The sequence below is a fragment of the Quercus suber genome, unplaced genomic scaffold (genome assembly GCF_002906115.3).
Source record: "Quercus suber isolate HL8 unplaced genomic scaffold, Cork oak 2.0 scaffold_686, whole genome shotgun sequence".
NCBI lineage: Eukaryota > Viridiplantae > Streptophyta > Magnoliopsida > Fagales > Fagaceae > Quercus > Quercus suber.
This window is the reverse complement of record NW_027070127.1, coordinates 295,470-316,363: the sequence shown is the minus strand read 5'-3', so window position 1 is coordinate 316,363 and position 20,894 is coordinate 295,470. Positions and strand designations below refer to the sequence as shown.

Here is a 20,894-nt window from a genome sequence, read left to right as displayed (position 1 = left end):
AATTTGGTCAACTTCCTATTTGGTCCATCCTGTCTTATTTGATCCTGTTTGGTCCAATTCAGTCTTATTAGGTCCATTTTGTCCACTTTAGTCTTATTCGGTCTTATTCAATCCACTTTGGTCCTATTCGGTCATGTTCAGTCCACTTCAGTCTTATTTGGTCTATCTTTCGACTTTGGTCTTATTCAGCCCTATTCAATCCACTTTAGTGCTATTAGGTCCACTTTCATCTAATTTGGTCCATTTTGTTCACTTTGATCTTATTTGGTCCTATTCAATTCACTGTGGTTTTATTCGGTTCACTTCAATCCTATTCGGTCCATCTTGTCCACTTTGGTTCTATTCAGTAATTTCAGTCCATACCATCGACTTTTGTCTTATTTGGTTCTATTTAATTTACTTTGGTCTTATTTGGTTCTATTTAATTTACTTTGGTCCAATTCGGTCTTATTCAGTCCATTCTATTCACTTTGGTCTTATTCGGTTCAATTTGGTCTTATTCTAACCTATTCAATCCACTTTGGTTCTATTCGGTCCTATTCAGTCCACTTCAGTCCATTCTGTCCACTTTGGTTCTATTCGGTCCAATTCAGTCTTATTCAGTCAATTTTGTCCACTTTGGCCTTATTCTGTCCTATTCAATCCACTTTGATCCTATTCGGTCCATTTGGTTCTATGCAGTACAGTTTGGTCTTATTCAGCCCACTTTGTCTATTCTGCCTTATTTGGTCCACTTTGGTTCATTCGGTATTATTTGGTCCACTTTAGTCTAATACAATCCACTTTGGTCCTATGCTATCCACTTCAATCATTTGGTTCTATTTTGTCCACTTCGGTCCATTCAGTGCCTTCAACCCATTTTTATACACTCATATAATGGGAAAATGTAGGTTTGGATTGAGAGCATCTATTCTAAATCCAAATTTTATATATATATATATATATATCAAACTTGTAATATCTAAAATCTTAAATATAACATTTATTATTATTACACTCTTATTAAACTATATTAATGCCGCACTTTGGTCTACTTTAGTTCTACTAAATATAAGTGAAAGTTTTTCTAAACATGAAAATATGAATATACAAATGCATTCATTAGGGCAATTACTCATTTATTTTAGTGTCATTATTTTAAAATAAATTATATAAAATTGATTATACCTTCAAGCAAAAATATATATATATATATATATATAATTTTTTTTTTTTAACTATCCAATGCAATGCACACGAGATTAAGACTAGTTGGTTCATAAAATTTAAAAAATGAGTGGAATTTGTCCTTATGTTAACTGTGTGATAACATTTTAATATTAAAAAAATTAAAACCTATTTATCCACTTAAGCAAACCCATGGCACGTTACGAAATTCCCCTTCTCTTCTTCGTTTCTGTCATCACTCATTAGTCATTACTCTCAGTCAACTCTTTCTTCTTCTTCTTCTTCTTCGTCTTCGGATCTAAAACGCATTTCTCTCCCCCCGATACGACGGCGTTCTCAGCTACCGCCACCAGTTCGGTAGCTGAAGCTGGGAATGCCCCCCTACCCCTACCCCTACCCCTACCGTAGCACTGCGATTAGGATGCCACGTGGCACCATTCCAAACTGGTAATGCTCCTCTTCTTAGCTCCTTCAGCTACAGTAGGTAACCGCACTAATCCCTAGCACTTTTTAGGCTTTGGCTTTGGATTCGATTAATAATAGTAAAAAAATTGCATTTTTCCGCTATGGAAGCTCCGGTTAAGTTCTTCTGTGGTAACTCCATTCTCAACCACCAAGTCTTTGCCAAAACGGCACCGTATTACGCGTCTTCTCTCATTTCACGTCACCGCCGAAACGACGCCGTAACAAGACCGAGACCGAGACCGAGACCCCAATGCGCGCTTTCTCTCACTGCCTCTTCCTTCTCAGCCAATCCTATAAACCCTAACCCAAACCCCTTCTCCTTTTCGTCTCTTCTGTTTTCCAACCCAATCTCTACCACCAACAATTACTACGACCAATTCCTCGCTCGCTCATCAAACGACGGCGTTTTCGCGTGGAGTCGTGCTCCGGAGAGATCCACTACCAATGGTGGAGTACTTGTGGGTGACAAAGAGCCGGTAGTGACGGTAGTGTTGTTGGGTTGGCTCGGTTCCAAGACCAAGCACCTCAAGAAATACGTGGAGTGGTACAATTCCCGGGCTTCCATGCGTTGACTTTCGTGGTCGATGTCGGCGAGCTGCTGTGGTTTGATTTAGGCCACAGAATTGAGCAGCGAATCGTGGCGTTGGCCAACGAGCTTGTATCCTGGGTTTCGGACAAGGAAGAGGATGGTAGAGAACGCTGCTTGGTTTTCCACACATTCAGCAATACCGGTTGGTTTGTGTAGGTTGATTGCTCTCTTGAAACTTTGAAATTACGCTTCCATTGGTTTTAAAGGATTGCGTGTCGGCGTTTATTAATTGTTGTTTGCCTTGGTTTTCTTGCAGCTATGGTTCCATTCTTGAGATTTTGAAGGGTAGAGAAGATCTGATGGAAAAGGTTAAAGGATGCATTGTTGATTCGGGAGCAGCGGAGCCATTTAATCCTAAGGTAGAAACTAAAAATTGAAAAACATCTACTAGTCTAATATGTTTGATTTCATGAATGTACATTTTGCAATTCTTATTGTGTTTTGCGTTTCAGCAGTGCCCAATTGAGGGTGATAGTAGCTTTTGATTGATAGACTATGCTTCTTTTATAATTGTTCTGTAGCATTGTTTATATAGCTTAAAGATGAAAGATGTGTGTGTGTGTGTGTGTGTGTGTGTGGGGTGGTTGCAGATGTGTTTGTTTATTTTAGATAATGGTTTGCAACTAGATGAAATGAATTAATACACAGTCATTGCATGGGGCCAAACATCATACCATTGTTTAGTTCAGTGAAACTTTCTCACAATTAGAATTGGAAGTACCTTTTAGTAAGTTTAATCATGATTGTAACTTGTCCGCAATCATTTCTACTCAAGGCTTTGATGCATTGCTATGCCATTTAGATGGGTTGTTAAAGCAGATGATTGGCATAGCAATGCATGAGCTTATTTCCTCCCTCTTTCATTCCTTGATAATAATAACACTCTCTAGGGCATGATATAAAATTTCTTCATTCTAACCAAAGGAAAAAAGGAAAAACAGGAAACATCAATCTTCAAGCAAGCCAGTAACATAGAGTCATTTGCTTTGTGTTGAAAATGCTCTTTTTTACATCTATTTAATTACTTATTTGTTTTTCTTGGCCACTTTTATGCCTTAGATGATCATTAATGATTCTTCTCTTCTTGGACCACTATTCTCATCTTTGAAGCATTCTTTTTTCCCAAGTAAGGTCATATTAATCTAAGTAGAAAGCAGTTTCTGCAATATTTAAAAAGCAGAGCTGCAGTTCTGTACATTGACATTGGGCAGGGAGAATTCTCAAATAGCAATAGAGTGACTTTTCAGTACATTCAACTGTGCTAATCACCCCAGTCAGTCCAAATAAACTATTATCGATCTGGCCTGGTTTGAAAGCAGCTTGAGATGAGCCAAGGTTCTCTTAAAAAGATGATGAAATTTACCAGATTGAATTTCTCTTTCCCTCTCTCCTTGGGCCAAAACTTACTGATTTTTTTTTTTTTTTTTTTAAAGATAATGAAATTTGTTTGGCTTAAATACACTATTGGTCCCTAATAAGCACAAGCGATTTTAGTCCCAAAGTTTAAAGTGATCTTTTTTTAGTCCCTTAAATGACATGGCCAAACAAAAAATTGACACATTGTCACTCCTTATGCACTAAAAGCAACCACTTTAAGTTTGTTAGGGACTAAAATCTATCATTGAAACTTCAAGGACTAAAAAACTCATGAATTAAAGTTTAGGGACCATCAGTGTATTTTGACCAATTTGTTTTTACATGGTAGCAGCTCTACTGTGTGATTTTATTAAAGTTGCAATTGTAATTGTGAATAATGCTAAATTTTACAACCCTTAAATTTTAATTGTGAATAATGTCTATCTTTACGACAACCCTTGAATTCTAAAACCATCACTAATTTTCAAAATTTTAAAAACTCATCTCATCAATACCAACTTTAATGCAAGTGGGCAATGTATGTATGAGAAGATCTTTGGAAGCTGAAAGTTCTTGGGTTCCTTGAAAACTTGTTTCACCTTGTTCAAGGTTTCAATCATGTTTCAACATGATAGAATTGCCATTTTTCATACTAGCATCATGATTCAAGCAAGGTTTTGGATGGACATGGAATATTTAGGTCTATTCCGGACTAGGAACATGACTTTGCATACAAGATCAAAGAGTGGGGCCCCAAATGCACATGTATTAATGTATATCTCCCATGATGTCCAAATATTTGTTAGAATCTCCTCTCTTCTTAAACACTCATAAAAGATATAAACACTTGTTACTAGAATGTTTATATAGATAAACTTCTTTGATCACATTTTCCAACTTTAAGTAAAAGTAAGATTTCTGGCTTGTTTTAATTTATTCTGATTTCCAGCTTCAAATTACTTCTGATTAGTTTATTGCTCAGGATGTTATTAGCACTCTCATTCTGATAAGCTGCAAATATTTTGGACGATAACATGTCATAACCCTGTCAGGTGTGGGCAGCTGGATTTTCTACTGCTCTACTGAAGAAGCGAAACTCTGTAATGAATGAAACCAGAAGTGAAGTGAGCTTGTTGAAGATGCAAGGGAATGAACCTCCAATGGTTGAAACTGTGATTCTATCAGTTTTAGAGAGGCTTTTCTCTGTCTTGTTAAAGTTGCCTGATGTTGAATCGTAAGTATCTATGTATTTTAACATTGCTATCATATTTTTCTACTAAATGGTCTGCAAGTATGTTGCTAATCGTATCAATTATTCCAAGATTACTAGTAACTGGCTTTTGTAGAAAACTGTCATATTATGATAGCAGTTAATTCTTTCTGGTTTCGCAGGAGGTTAACAAAGATTGTGTCCAACCTCTCACAAAACCAGCCTTATTGTCCTCAGCTTTACCTCTATAGTACAGCTGACAAAGTCATTCCGTTTCAGTCTGTAGAGTTGTTTGTTGAGGAACAGAGGCAGATGGGGAGAAAGGTAAGGACTTTCAACTTTGGGTCTTCCCCTCATGTTGACCATTACAGGACATTCCCCAGCCTATATTCATCAGAGCTTCATAAATTCCTTAACGAGTGTTTTGCTGTAGTTAAGCAGTCATAACCGATTATCCATGTACAATTGTTATTTGTTTCAAGTATTTTTGTGGCATTTTTAATTCACTAGAGCAAATATAATGAGGGAATAATTGTCTACTCCTTATATTCTCCATGTGGTGATGTTTTATTACATTTTTGGACTGATGACCACTTGCAGTTGTTCTGAATGGAATGCTGCAATGCCATAGTTCATGATGATGTTTTCTAAATAGTGCTCCCTTATTCATGCTTGTATTATTAGAACTGGAACAGATTTGATCAGAATTTCAAGACTTTCCATTGCTAGTTTCTCTAAGGCATGTTGTGGCTCACATATTGTAATAATAGAATCGTAATCGAACTTTGGATAAATTAATGTTTTGAATGTAGGAAGCTTTCTTTCCAATTGTTCTCTCCTTTGCACCATAACTGTTTTAAAGTCATTTTTCTCATACAGTTTCTCCTCTTTTGGTATTCGAAATGTGGTAATTATCATCAGCAAATTTTGAGAAAATTTTCATATGTTTTCTCTACTTGGCCATGTGAGTGTGCTGTCTCCTCCTTGCATGGTTATCGGTGGCGTTGATGTAGCTTGTGTTGTTGCTCCTCCGTTCTCCATTTGTCTGATTTTTTTGTTGGTGGACGCGGGTGATAAATGAAGACATGATTTCTAGGTGGGCGATTTTTTTTTTTTTTTGAGGGTGCTATGTCAGTGTTAAAATGTTGTTTATAACATACCATTCCAAGTAGACCCATACTTTAAAATAGCTTCAAAGCAGCCCCAGTTTTTACATTTTTATTTTAACTATTATTTTGCTAGAAACAACCATTTTAGGAATCATAGCTGAGATAATTTGATTTTATGGACTTGGCATTTTTAGGGGAATAAGCCAAAGTGGGGAGGTGGTTCTAAATTTTTTTAAAAAAAAGAAGAGATAATTCAATAGATAAGGGTGGAAGAATTTGAACCTAACATTTCCGTTAGAAATATTAGGAAGTGTCAATTGAGTAACAAGGCTTTTGGCACCATTATTACTAACTAAACAAGTTAAATTTGAGTACAATAAAAAATCCAAATTTAATTCTTTCATGTTAATTGTTGTGCTAAAGTAACCAATTTAATTGTATAGTGTTTTTTTTAAGAAAAACAAATTACACTAGAATGTAAAATGTGAGGACAATTTAAATTGAACCCTAAAATGTTGTCATAACTAATAAGTTTTATTGTTTTAACCTCAAAGTTTAAAAAAAAAAAAATTGAAGAAGAAGAAAAGAAAAGAAAGAAGAAGGTAAGTGTACTCTTAAATTAAATCTAAATAGAAAATATTAAATTTATTTTGTGTTTAAAAGTTGAAACAAAATATGGGGTTAAGTGATAGCTCAGTGGTACCTTTTAAGGTATATGGTCTCCACTTATGTATAAAAATTTGTAGTGTTCTTAGTATCATTTTTTTTTAAAGCCTCATTAGGCAAAATACAAAAAAACAACTATTAATTTGAATAAACTTATAAATTCATGTGCCACAATTTGTGTTACAATAGTAGTGGTAATAATTGGCATTTGCTTAAAATATCTCATTAGCGCATCAATCAATGCATAATAGCTTATGTAGGATTGATAGGCCCAGTAGTATATATCTATATGTATATGTTAGGCTGGGGACCCAATCCAAGAACATGAATTTGTCCGAGGACGGATAAACACTATCATGGTTGTTTGTGTTAGTGAGTGGAGGCGAGTTTTGGTCATAAGAGTCCAACAAAATGGTCTGAGGACGAATGCCTCCTCGGCTAGGAAAAGCCGAGGTTCGAAGGTATGGTCTACCATCCAGGGCAACGTTCTGAGAGATTCTATTGATAAGGATAAGCATCACAAAAGTGCAAGACAGAAGGAAGTCCTAAAATATCTAAGAGAAAGCTGCTACCACCACATTGAATGCTCTGTAACTAACTCTTTGGCCGCATTAATGAGGAAATGATACCTGAACAGTAATTTTCAACCTTACAATTACTACCAGAGACTTCAGGAATGTGCTGATGGGATAAAGATCAACACCAGCAATCTACTCTATACATGGAGGGTAGAGATGAAGGAAGGAAGATAGTATAAAACAGAAAGAAGACCCTGAAGGAAGGGGATCGGCAATTAAAAGAAAAATATTGTAGCAACAAGTACTGGGCTTGTAATCAAATTCAAAGAATATATACAAGAACTGATCTCCTCAGATTGTGCCGATGACGATTTTCCTTATATAAAACCAGTCTATCTTTACTTTATTATCATTTGAATCCATTATAATTGTGACCCAACTCATTAGAGTCTACTTTTCCAATCAACTTTCTATAAATTCATTGTATTGGGCTCTTTGGGCCTAGATCCTTTTATATTTTGGGCTTAGGATTCAATTCGTGCTCTTACAGCTTAAAGATTAAATTTTGCACATTCAATCTCAAAAATCACACACATCAGCTTATGTAAAATTGTGTAAATTTACATTCTAGTTACACTAAACATGTAAATATACATAGCTATTGTTTGTGTATATCAATATTTTATTCATTTTTCTTACTTCTATTCTTACTCTCTCCCTCATTTCCCATCTATTGAAATAGAAAAAAAAATTTTAATGTAATGTTATATTGAAATAAAATAAATAATATGATGTGAGCATTTTTTTTAAGTAGTTATATAATAAAGTAAAAAGTTGATTCTTATACAAAAATAAATAAAAATTACGGGAGCTGATAAAATGCTCATACATGCCACACTCCCCAAAAAAAAAAAAAATTTATCGCTCTTAAAAACGAATTGGACAAATTTTAGGGAAATGATACCTTATTAATCTTCTCTCTCTCTCCCGGCGTTGTAAATAATGGTTTGGGCTAAATCAAATTTGTGAGGTTGTGGCCGAGTTGAGCCACATCTGGCCAGGCCTAGTTCATTTTGACTTATTTTAATAGCAGTGAAAACTGAAAACTGGAAAAGTAGATGGTCACACTTTTTAATGCGAAGCTCGGGAGTTGGACTCAAATCAGGTGAAGCACTTTGCATCCCTATTCAATTTCAACACCTTTACTGTTACGTAAAGTCTTTGTCTTCGTTTGTTAACTATCAGATCAGATCAGATCCCAATGAATTTGTTGAACGTTGACCCAAGAGAAGTCTAGGTTCATTGTACCTTACGGCAACCAGCCGCACTTAACAAACCCCAAAAATTCCTTTTTTAATAGCCGAAATTTTCATTATATTAAAAAATATATATATTGACGAGTACCTAAATAATTTATTTTAAGAAAATTTTAATACTATTTTTATAAAAAATAAAATAAAAAATTTATTAATTTTTTATAATTATTTTTATTAAATAAATTATTAACAAGTGTTAGTACACTCGTTAACATTTTTCAAAAAAAAAAAAAAAAAAAAAGAAGGAGGAGAGAAAGGAGTAGTTGTTGCGCTTGTTTTGCTTTTTGTTGCGTAGTTGGTTTTGTGCTTTGGTTTCTCACTATTAGAAAAAAAAAAAAAAAACACAACAGCTTCGGGCTTAGGCGACCTCACACACGCCTGAGATATTCAGACTAGACTTCGAGTTCGTAAAAACTAATAATGTCGGATCCGTTGGTAAAGTCCGAGATTTCTCCGCCAAATTCCTACGCAGCTGTTGTCATCGGTGGTACCTTTGACCGTTTACACGACGGTCACCGCCTCTTTCTCAAGGTCACTCTCTCTCTCTCTCTCACATTCACGCAATAACACAAACACTCTGTGTGTGTGTGTGTGTGTGTGTGTGTGTTTTTTTTTTTTTTTTTTGTTGTAGCTGTCGTTATTTTTGGGAGTTGACGTTGGAGAAAAATGGTAAATTTTTAGGCGGCGGCGGAGCTGGCAAAGGATCGGATAGTGGTTGGAGTTTGCGACGGTCCTATGTTGGCTAAAAAACAGGTTTGTTTGTGATTTTTGCAATTGTGGCAGTTCTATATGATTTTACAAGTTATGCTTACTTATATTATATTTATATCTCCCTTTGAAATCTGGGTTCATGTTAAATTTTGTAATGGTAACCTTAAGCAGCTACAATGGCTTTTTTTAGAAGTTAGTATAGAATTTCGTTAATCCCTTTGAAGGGTGCTTTTGCTATTCATAGTCATGGTTGTTTAGGTAGCTCCTGTGTTGTTGTATGGTCTTGGTGACATGTGCTTATCTTGTGATGTCCCTACAAAAGGAAAAGAGGGCTTTAGGTGGCATGGACCATGGAATTTTGCTGTTGTAAGCTATCGAATGACTTGGGTTTCAGTTGGTAAATAACATTTGATGTTCAACTAGATTTGGAAGAGTAACAGTCACAAACTTTCTTACAACATTGATACAGACTGTTTCTTAGTGGTTCTCATCTGAGCCCGTCACTTTTTCACTCGCCAATAACCACTCACCATATCAGTCATTTGTAAAAAAGTTTGTAGCTCTTGCATTTTCTAATTTGGAATTTAACTTTTGTTTTCACAAGCCTTTTTTTTACTGTTATTATTACATTTTTTTAAAAATTTATTTTTGATGGATGAATACCACTTGTGGTATTTTGTTTCTTTTGATTTGATTTGTGGTACAAATTTTCCATTGTTAATCCTCTTTTTTTCGATGTTTGACAAAGTTTCTGTCTTATTGGGACCAGCAATCATGGGAACAAAAAAAATCTGTTAAGGTGGCATGTCGAGTTCTAACTGAAATTTTCAATTTCATTTCTTTGTTCTAACGCTTGAATTATAATTAGATAGAAGTTGTTAGGCTGAACATATCTTGTGGAGTGATACCCCTAGAAGATAACATGGCCTATTCTGTGGCAAATTGTATTTATTTTCTCCAGAGCACACAACTAGTATTTGCTTGTTTTAAAATGACTCTAGAATAATTTATGTAATAATTCTCAAGTCTTCTTTGTAGTTGGATGATTTGTAATTGATAAAATAAAAACACTCTGCATCAATCATACCTTCAAAATTAGTATGTAGAATATGGTGTTGTGGTTCAGGTCTCATTGATGGCCTTCTTTGTCTCATTCGTGGACTCTGTTCCTGACAACCTTGTGCTCGTTATTCCATTTTGAATTTTACTTTATACAGTACGGATAGTATGATCTTATATATTTGTTCCATCATTTGCAGTTCTCAGATTTAATACAGCCCATCGAGGAAAGGATACTTAATATCGAAAATTACATCAAGGTATATGGTACAAGAAGAATTTTTTTAAGGGCAATATAGGCATATTTATGTACAGTATCTGAGAGTGCGGGATTGATTAGGTTCATGTTTCCCTCAATCCCTACCATCTTGTCATGTGTCAATCTTAGCATGATGGCAACTGCCACATGTCTGAAAGTGGGATGTCCATATTAGCAAAACCTTAAAGAGGTAAAAGGAAAGAGAGAGCTAGTATTTTATTCTGGTCGAAGTTAACTGAACTGAAAGTTGCCATGTGAGTGGACTTTCGGTTGCAAAACATACGTACTATCAAGCCTGCAACCTCAAATGCAATGCATCATAGAAATTTCCACAAGGTTTCTAACAGCAACTGTGTACATGTTTTTCTCTTACAATGACAATTCAAGTCTTAATTTCCTGTATTTATATATGCGTAGTCTATCAAGCCGGAGCTGGTCGTGCAAGCTGAGCCTATTACAGATCCTTATGGCCCTTCAATTGTGGATGAAAATTTGGAGGCTATTGTTGTCAGGTGTATTATTAATGAATTTGTTTTTGCATCTTGGATGTCTCCAGTTCTTTGATAAGTTTGTTTCTTTTTGACCTTTTGACATGTATGTGTTAGTTCAAAGTTGATCTAGATAATGGCCTGCAGGGATATCCGCATAATGCCTGCCTCTGAACTAGGCTGGTTGAGTGGTTGCGTGAATTTCTTTTGGCCCATTTTTCTAGGGATCTTTGTGATTTTCATTTAATTGTGGGAAAGGAACAATGAAAGAACTGGTTGAGTTACCTGAGTCTGCCTGGGTTGTAATAGTCTTATAGTCTTCTAAAAAAGTGCAAGCAGAAATTTTTTGATTTAGTGGATTTGTTTTCCTTGCCAGCAAGGAGACACTGCCAGGTGGACTGTCCGTTAATAAGAAGAGAGCTGACAGAGGTCTTTCGCAACTGAAGGTTTGAGTTTCTAGTTTCATTATATGAGATCCATGTGGAGAATTATGAGATCCAAATAAAGTTCATTCTCTACTTGTTCTTAGTTCCTTGAAAATTTTGTCCAAAAAAAAAAAAAAAAACCTTAATATCATGGGTCTGTCTGTTGCAGGTTGAAGTTGTAGATCTGGTTTCTGAAGAATCTGGTGGAGAGAAACTAAGTTCGACGACATTAAGGAAGCTTGAGGCTGAGAAGTCCTAGAAACAACAGGCAGAGCGAATCAATTCCTGAGAATCTGCTTGAGAGTTGCTGAGTTCATTATTATAGAGAAAGCTTGGGGCTGAGAAGGCCAGTAGACAATAGCAAAACAGTGTTTCTGTTTGGGAGTTTTCAAAGGATTTTAGTATCAGTAACAATGTTGTTATATGTTCTCCACACTTTCATTGATAAAAGTTGGTAAAATGCTGTATACTGAGGGGACTCTTATCTCCCCATTTGCCAAATGTATAGTGATTTCACTTGTACAGTAACTTGTCACACATCCTTATAATCAGAGCACAGTATTTTCCCAGCTTTCTATCCATTTTCACATAGCCTTTTGGTGGTGGCAGTGTCTTACAATACATTGTTGGAATACCTTTAGTGCCAATGATCCAAGTGCATTGGAACCATACCAAACTACCAACTTGTGCCCCTTTTTTTGGTGGCCAGCAAAATGGAAAAACTTGTAGTGCTCGAAACTGGTCATTGGTCAATTGCTGGTTAAGAACTAAAACTATCTGGTATGGTTCTTAATGATGATGATGATAGCATATAGAAGAACCTAAACACAATTAGGTAATGTGTGATTCTAAACCTTTGGTCAACAAGCTAAACGGCTCGTTTTAACGTTTATCAAGAGCATAGAAAATAGTAAAATGATAATACACACACACACACACACACATATATATATATATATTATCAAATCCTCAAGCTAAAAATGTAAATAAAAAATTAATCATATAGTTTGAAAAGTAACAAATCAAATCCTCAAGGTTGTTTAAAAATTAACGAAATGAATCCTAAATTTATATTAATTTCAAACATAATATGGTTCTAATTAAATAGACTAGATTTAATTTGTTACTTTGAAATAAAATGGTTTAGTTTGTACTTTTTAAAATCTTAGGATTTACTTTGTCTATAGAGTTTAATTTGTTATACTATCTCTAAATTTAAAATAAAAAAAAATAAAAAAAATAAAAAAAAAAAAACAAAAAAAAAAAACGCTGTCGTAAGGAGTGCAGATATACTATCTCTAAATTTAAAATAAAAAAAAATAAAAAAAATAAAAAAAAAAAAACAAAAAAAAAAAACGCTGTCGTAAGGAGTGCAGAGCCTGACCGACTTAAGAAACGAAAATATGAATTTCCCTCGCTTATATAAAGAACTGTAACGAAACCCAAATGATCACAACTTCTCTCACTCTTTAAAGTTTAAAGGACCCCTCTATTTGCAGATTTTTTTTCAATTTAGAAACCCAACATTCTGCTCTTCATCACTCATACAAACACACGAGCACTCAGAGGAGAGAGAGAGAGAGAGAGAGAGGGAAAATCTTCACAAGCTTTCAAAGAGCAGGGTCATCGATTTATCCAAGGTTTTAAAAGAACCAACTTTCAGTTTCTTTCTTTATTCTTGGTTTTCATATGTTTAACTGGTTATATAGGGGGTTTTCCGTTTTCATGTTGCAAAACCCATTCTTGGAGTCACAGATTTCCATTGGTTTATTTACGCTTTGATATTCTTTTGTTTCTTTTTTGGGAACACTATCGCTGATGGGGTTTCAAGGTCTAATTTCCACCATTCGTCACTTACTTCCATGGTTTTTTTTTTTTCCTTAGAATTAGAACTTTGAAATTACCAAAGATTTGAGAATGGCATGTGATTAATAGTCTGTTTTTCAAACCCAGTTTTGTATTAAAAAATTCCCATTTATGTGTGGTGTTCTTGATGGATTTGCTTTCATTTCTTGAATACGTCTTAAACTTCATCCTGGTTATGTGTGTTTGTTGTAGATCTCTTGGAGTAGTAATTTGAAGTGAATCGGTGAATCTTGGGAAGTCAATCCAAATTTTGAATCTTTCAAGGGTACACTTCTTGAAATTCTCTTCTAAAATCAAACTACTTGGGTTATTTCCAAATGGATGTGGAACCGAAGAAACAGGCCCAGAAGGACCTTGAAGCTGATCTTGAACCTGAAGCAAGTCAACTCAACCCCACTGTTATACAGAACCTCTCTCTGTTCTTTCAAGAAGTGGATGCAATCAAGGCTGAAATAAAAGAGATCACCAATCTGTTGTTTGATCTTGAAAACGTGAGTGAAGAGGCAGTGTCCACCCATAACACCCAGATTCTTTGCAGACTGAGAGACCGAATGGAATCAGACATGGACACTGTACTTGGCAAAGATAAGATTGTCAAAGAAAGGCTAGAAGCACTCGATCAATCCAATGTGCTCAATTGTAGAGTCTCAGAAGCATGTAAAGAGGGAAGTTCTATTGATAGGACAAGGATGTTAGTCACAAGTGGTTTGAGAGTCAAGCTCAGGGACAAGGTGAATGATTTTCAATCCTTGAGAGAAAAAATTCTATTAGATCACAAGGAAGATCTCAAGAGGAGTTACAGCACTGAAACTGGTGAAGTGCGGAGTCAGGAGGCGATTGACAAGATGATTTCAGGGTCTTCTCCACGTGGCGGTGAGAAAGACGAAGTTGGGCTAGAGATTCTGGAGAAGCCAGACTTCTCAAAGTGTCCAAGGGTTACTCCAAGTTATCGGGATTTGAACACGAACCAACATTTAGCTTCAGCAAGCAAGAGAGCAGAATTTGATAATCAAGTCTTGAATGACAGGTTCATTTGTGTCAATTTGGATACCAAGCGCAGTCTTAGAGAGACGACAAACAGTCTGGTTGAGAACAATGAGAAGATTCTGAACGAGTTTGAAGATGAAAAACTCGAGGAGGATATGTTTGTGGCAACATTGAGTTCAGCGGCTGAGCGTGCGGAGGAGAGGCTTCGGCAAAAGCTAGAGGAGTGGAAGCTGGGGGTCCATTGAATATTGCATATGGATGTGCAAAGCTTGATACCTGTTCAATGTGTTCATGACAACCTTGTGCCTGTTATTCTTTTTTTTTTTTTGAAATTTCCTTTATGCAGTACAGATGGAATGGTTTTATTATCCTTGTTCCTGCTTTTACAGTTCGCAAATTTAATACTGCCCATTGAATAAAGGATACCTATATGTCGAAAATTACATCAAGGAATATATATGGTTCTTGAAGAATGTTTATTCCATCTTTTTATTGTAACAGCGGAAGTTCTGCTATTAGTTTGTTGTGGGAAAGTGCCTCTAGATAGCACTTTTATCACCCTAAGATTAATTGGGAAAATATTACCGCCTTAGAAAGATTTCCAAAATAAATAATATAAACGAAAAAAGAAAAGAAAAGAAAGACAGGCAACCATACACAAAAAAGATCACCAAAGATTACACATTTAGGCCTTTGGTCTACATTTAGGAGTGGTAGAAAATTTACTAACAAATATTGAGCATACAAAAATGATGTAAGGGCAATCCCATAAAATCAAAACACCAGTACAAAAAATAGTCCTCTCACAAATAGCAAAAAATAGAGAAATTCTTCTTTCCTGTTCTAGGATGCGAGTATGCGACACACTTGTCCTTAAACAAATAAGCAAGGTCACAGGAGGTAACAAGAAAAAAAATCTCTCTATATATACACACACACTACATGAACTCCTAAGATATCTCAATTTGTGTTAATAACTTATTCGCTGTCCTCATAAAGATCGCAAGACCAATATGGGACGTAAAACAAAACCAACTGATTTAATAGGTTTGAAAAATCAAGCTACAAATGTTAAGAAATCTCCATCTTAACTTGAATTTAATCAAACCTAATGAACAAAACTCCTCTGTTGTCTCCACCAAAGCCTTTTAAGGGCTATCCCAAACTGCAAATTCCAATAAGGTCCAAGTGGTGCTTGAATGTGTGTACAGGAATTGGATTAGTCATCATATTAGTTGGATTATATGCGGTCTTAATCTTTTGAACAACTATTTCTTAATTAACAATTTTACCAACAAAGGGGAAGTGAAAGTCAATATGCTTAGCTCAAGAGCTATGAACTTGGTTCTTCATAAATGAATAGCTCATTGATTGTCACAAAATGCACAAATGTGCTCTTGATCGATGAATCCCCAAGTTTCTAATCAAACAATGTAGCCAAATAGCCTCAGCTTTAGTCAGCCTTAGCGGTTGATAATGCAATAGTGGACTATAGTTTTGACCTCCATTTACGTTTCTTTCGCAAATGTAAAGAAATAGCCTGTAGTAGAATGACACTTTTCTAGATCATGTGAATGAGTTATCTTTAAAGGTTGATTTGTATCACCTAGCCATTAAAAAAAAAAACCTTAATTAGAATAGATTTTTAGCCCAAACAACCTTCTAGGATTGGACTATAAAATTGAATTTTGTGTTGGACACACTTCCACACATTTTATTGTCAATGATTCACTTCATTAATCAAGAACATTTAAGCACATTTGAAGTTTGAACCATACTAGATCCTTTACTACTACAAAACTCTTAGAGCAATTATATCAGCTGGTGGATAATTTTGCAAAATAGAAAAATGTAGTCCTTTTACACATTTTGGCCCAAAAAACACCCACATCAGTGGGTGTAAAATTGTGCATTTATGCACAATTGCCACAGTAACCGTGCATACGGTCACTGTAGCGCTTCCATTTATTATTTTATTAGTTTTTTCTCTCTCATTCTCTCTGTATCTCTGGTTGCCCTCGCTCTCACTCTCACCTCACTCTCATTGCCGTCAATCATTAGAGAACACCACACATGCATCAACAGAGAACGCCACACATTCATCAACAGAGAACGCCACATCAAAAAATTTCTTCCAAAATCAAGTAAAACAAGAAATTAGTATTACACAAGATTTGTTTGGTTGCTGAGAAAAACACAGAGAAAACAAGAAATAAAGAAAATTAACCAAACACAGAGAAAATCAACAGATCTTTGGTTGTTGATCGTCTTTCCTTCTATTTCTACACTTTTCCATCACTTTCTCACCAACCAAACAAGAAATAAAGAAAATTAACAACAAAAAAAGGTTGGGTTTGGGTCGACAAACCAAACAAGAGGACCGATCCAAGAAGCAAGCCATTTCGATCACCGGAACCAGACACCAACGACAACAACGGAGCTCACACGCCAACGAAAACAACTGCTACTTTTCTTTGTGTGTTGGCTCTAGGTTTGTGAGAGAGTGTTGGGTTTGGGTCTGTGAGGGAGTGTTGGTCTGTGAGGGAGAGTAATAAAAAATTATTAAAAAAAATGAATATTTTACTGAATAAATGTGTAGGATAGATAAACTGATGTGAGTGTTTTGTAAAAATGATTGTATGAAAAAAAAAAAGTAGATTTTAAGTGTAAAATAGACGAAATCTTATGCACAAGCTGATGGAATCTTTACTACAGAACTCTTAATATATAATTTTAGAAACAAGAAATAAAATACTCCTATCCTGTAATCATTAACTTGTACTGCCTTTCTTTTCTTTTCTATTTTTGACAGTAAAATGAAAAGGCTTGCAGTGCCTAAAAAGTGGCCAATAGTGGTTTTTTTTTTGCCAATGGTGATTAAGAAATAACAATACCGGCATGATTATTAATGATGATGATAGCATATAAAAGAGTCTAAATAGTTTTCAAAAATAAATAAATAAATAAAGAGAGTCTAAACAGAACTTTGGATTGCATGATTTTATGATCTCCATTGTAATGCGGGATTTTATGATCTCCTGATCAACAAGCAAAATGATTCCTTTGAAATATTACGAGTGTAACAGATTAAATTTTGATATTTCTAAAAGTAATAAATTAAAATTTTAAAATTTCAAAAAGAAAAAAGAGACACTCAACGGCATAAAATGCCAAACACAATATTGTTTCATTTCAATAGGCCTGTAATAAACCTTAAACACAATATCATTCCACTTAATTGGTTTAAGTTTTAATTTGTACTTTTTAAAATGAAAAAATCTATGGACACAACTTTTATTATAACTCTGATTTAAACAATTGTAAATGGTACAGAAAAAATGATAGATCTATATGAAAGTAGCAAGCACTTACTCATAATTGATCATATCAAAATTGTAGTAAAAGTTGTGATCATACTCATATAATAATTATTTTGAAATTTCAGCATTTAATTTATTATTTTTTACTTTGGAATTTGATGGTTTATTTAGTTTATTTTTAAAATCTCATATTAATTTTTTATCTTTGTAATTATAGGATTTTTATAACTTTAATTTGTAACACCGACACCCATAAATTATAAGATTTTAAAAAATGTATTTTTCCCAATAAGAATAAGTGCTAAAATCTATCCCAAAAAAAAAAGTGCTAAAAGAATAACTAAAACGCTGTCGTAAGGAGTGCAAAGCGTGACCGACTTAAGAAAGTGAACGGCTATTTCCAAGTAATTAAAACTAAAATTTTGAAAATTTCAATTTTCAAACACACCTGTATAAAAAGAACTGTAATGAAACCGAATGATCACAATTGCTCCCACTCTTTAAAACCCATCATTTTGCTCTCGTCACATACCCCCACACACACACACACACAGGGACACACAGAGAGAGATAGAGAGTAATCATCTTTGGCATTTCACAAACTTTCAAAGCGCAGGGTCTTCGATTTCTCCAAGGTTCTACAACAAACTCACTATGTGTTTCTTTTTTTTTTTGTTCTTGGTTTTCATAGGTTTTAGACAGTTCAAACTGCAAAAGATTCAGTAAGATTTAAGACCCATGTGTTTGTTTAATCGGTAATATAGAAGAAGATGGGGGGTTTCGTTTTCATGTTGCAAAACCATTCTTGGACTCGCTGATTTCCATGGTATATTAGTTCTTGATATTTATTTATTTTTCCTGTTTGGGTACTATTTTTGATGGGTTTTCTTGGACTTTTATTTCCATGATTTTTATTAGGAATTAGAACTTTGAAATTACCAAAGATTTGAGAATTTCATGGGGCTAATAGTTTGGTTTTCATTGATTTCCAAACCCATTTTCAAAACAACGGATTCCCATGGTTTCTATTGGTTTTTGATATTTCTAGTGTACTTTATGTGTAGTGTTCTTGATGGGTTTGCTGTTTCCATTTCTTGAATACATGTCTCAAACTTCATGCTCGTTATGTATTTGACTTAGATCTCTTGGAGTAGTAATCTGAAGGGAATCGGTGAATCTTGGGAAGTCAAATTCATATTTCGAATCATTAAAGGGTACATTTCTTGAACTTCTCTTCTAAAATGAAAATTCTTGGTTTATTTCCAAATGGATTTCAATTTCGTAAATAATTTTCTTGACATTTTGGCAGGTGGGTTTTGCAAATTGATTGCAAAGATGAATGATCTGATGACAAAATCTTTCTTAAGTTATGTGGAACTGAAGAAACAGGCAAAGAAGGACATTGAAGCCGAAATTGACCTTGAAGCAAACCAACTCAATCCCTCTGATGAACAGAACCTCTCTCAGTTCTTTCAAGAAGTGGATGCAACCAAGGCTGAAATGGAAGAGATCACCAATCTCTTGTTTGATCTTCAACACCTGAATGAAGAGTCTAAGTCTACCCATAGCGCCAAAATTCTTCGAGGGCTGAGAGACCGAATGGACTCAGACATGGTTGCTGTACTTCGCAAAGCCAAGATTGTCAAGGCAAGGCTAGAAGCGGTTGATCAATCCAATGTGACTAATCGCAGAGTCTCAGAGGCATATAAAGAGGGAAGTCATGTTGATAGGACAAGGATATTAGTCACAAGTGGTTTGAGAGTGAAGCTTAGGGACATGATGAATGATTTCCAATCTTTGAGAGAACAGATTCTATCAGATCATAAGGAAGATCTCAAGAGGAGGTACTACACGGCAACCGGTGAAGTACCGAGTCAGGAGGTGATTGACAAGATGATTTCAGGGTCTGTGAAAGTTCAATTGTTTGAAGGGAATACTGAGTTAGATTTGAGGAGTAAAGAGAGGCATGAGGCTTTGATGGATATTCAGAGGAGCTTGACTAAGCTTCATCAGATTTTCCTTGACATGGCTGTTCTGGTTGAGACACAAGGGGAAAAGATGGATGATATTGAAGAGAATGTGGCCAATGCTGGTCACTTTATCAGTGGTGGAACTGACAGTCTTTACTATGCCAATCAGATGAAGAAGAACAAGGCATGGGTTTACTGGGTTTGGGCTGTCATGGTGATTATACTGTTGGTGTGCGTCATTTCTATGTTAGCTTCCTGAAGAAGCAAGGTCCGAAAACCATCTGGAGATTGTAAAGAGGCTTGTTGTTGGTGAGGCCAGAGGGAGGGATTTTGCTCTGTAAATTCATCTCTAATTGAGCTTTTCTGAGCTCTGGGAGGGGTTCTCTTTCTTTTGCTGTTCTTATGGCTTTTAGTTTAGATATGATTCTGTCATTGTCTTTTGGTATAGTGATTCTTGTCTGATACACTTTGAGGTTTTCTCAAATCATGGTAAATGTTCATGAGAGTTGGATTTTGATTGAGTAGATTACTTGGAGAATTTTCTAAGTGGGAAGCTTTCCTATTCTTCGTTGTTTTTATGTCCTGCTTCTCTCTTTTTATATGGGGGCGTTTTTTTAGCAAACCCTTGTCATTGTAGTAAGGGGCCAAAAAATTTCAACTTGAGTTGCTAAAAAATTGCTTTATCCACCATTTATGATATACTCATTTCTGTTTGCAGAAAAGAAAATTAAAAGAAACAAGAAAATAATTTTTTTTTAAAAAGGAAAAATTAATCAATCTGATAAAGTCTCATCCATGTGATTCATTTTCTTTTTACTGTGGGAGCGAGGATGATTCAGTGGCTGTGGGTACTTCCAGAACTCATTTGATTAAAAAAAAAGATAAATTAATAGGCTCCCATGGTATAAGCATATTGTACGTAGGTAAACCTTGCCAGTCAGCACTTCCCTATTGAGCTCTACTTAAGCTTGTATGGCTATGTATTGGTAAACATTATTGCTATAGCAGTGTGCTACACAATGCATAACTATGCTGTATCATTCATTTTATTTTCATTCTCAATAAGTGCTCATTTTAGCAAATCTCTGCATCACTATGTTTCTGCAAGCATCTCTTGTAGTTCTCTAATTCAGTACCAACAAACTTCGATCAATTAAAAATTTGGAGTCATTAACTTGTCGAGAGGGGGCTTCTCATTGTAGTCAAAGCTGTTTAATAAATGAGTGTCTAGAATCATAGCCCTCTTAAAAATGGTCATCATTGCACTAAAATAGTTACTTTCTCTCTCCTACGGATTGTAGGAGAGAGAAAGTCTCTCTCTCTCTCCATCAGTAGGAGTTTTCTCTCTTGCCTGGTACAAGTCTTCTCTCCCTCTTCCTGTACAGTTTTCTTAAGTCTTAGTAGCTCTCTTAG

At 35.2% G+C, this 20,894-nt stretch overlaps 2 protein-coding genes and 1 pseudogene across 2 annotated transcripts; all 3 read left to right on the top strand.

Annotated features, from left to right (window-relative positions):
- The first annotated feature begins 1,367 nt into the window (after positions 1-1,367).
- Positions 1,368-5,615, top strand: LOC111998847 (uncharacterized). The gene is given in 5 exon segments (XM_024030956.2): positions 1,368-2,184; positions 2,187-2,373; positions 2,478-2,580; positions 4,630-4,811; positions 4,970-5,615. Coding segments are annotated over 5 exon segments (1,188 nt in total). The 5' UTR covers positions 1,368-1,733; the 3' UTR covers positions 5,235-5,615.
- Positions 5,616-8,651: 3,036 nt separating this feature from the next.
- LOC111998805 (syntaxin-112-like) lies at positions 8,652-20,005 on the top strand (annotated as a pseudogene).
- LOC111998790 (syntaxin-112) lies at positions 13,344-14,607 on the top strand. Its single transcript, XM_065766157.1, has one exon. The coding sequence runs from the start codon at positions 13,522-13,524 to the stop codon at positions 14,434-14,436; it is 915 nt and encodes a 304-aa protein (XP_065622229.1). The 5' UTR covers positions 13,344-13,521; the 3' UTR covers positions 14,437-14,607.
- Positions 20,006-20,894: the final 889 nt, after the last annotated feature.

Excerpts from the sequence above, each read along its gene's own strand:
- LOC111998790 (XM_065766157.1), top strand. The coding sequence starts at position 13,522 with ATGGATGTGGAACCGAAGAAACAGGCCCAGAAGGACCTTGAAGCTGAT.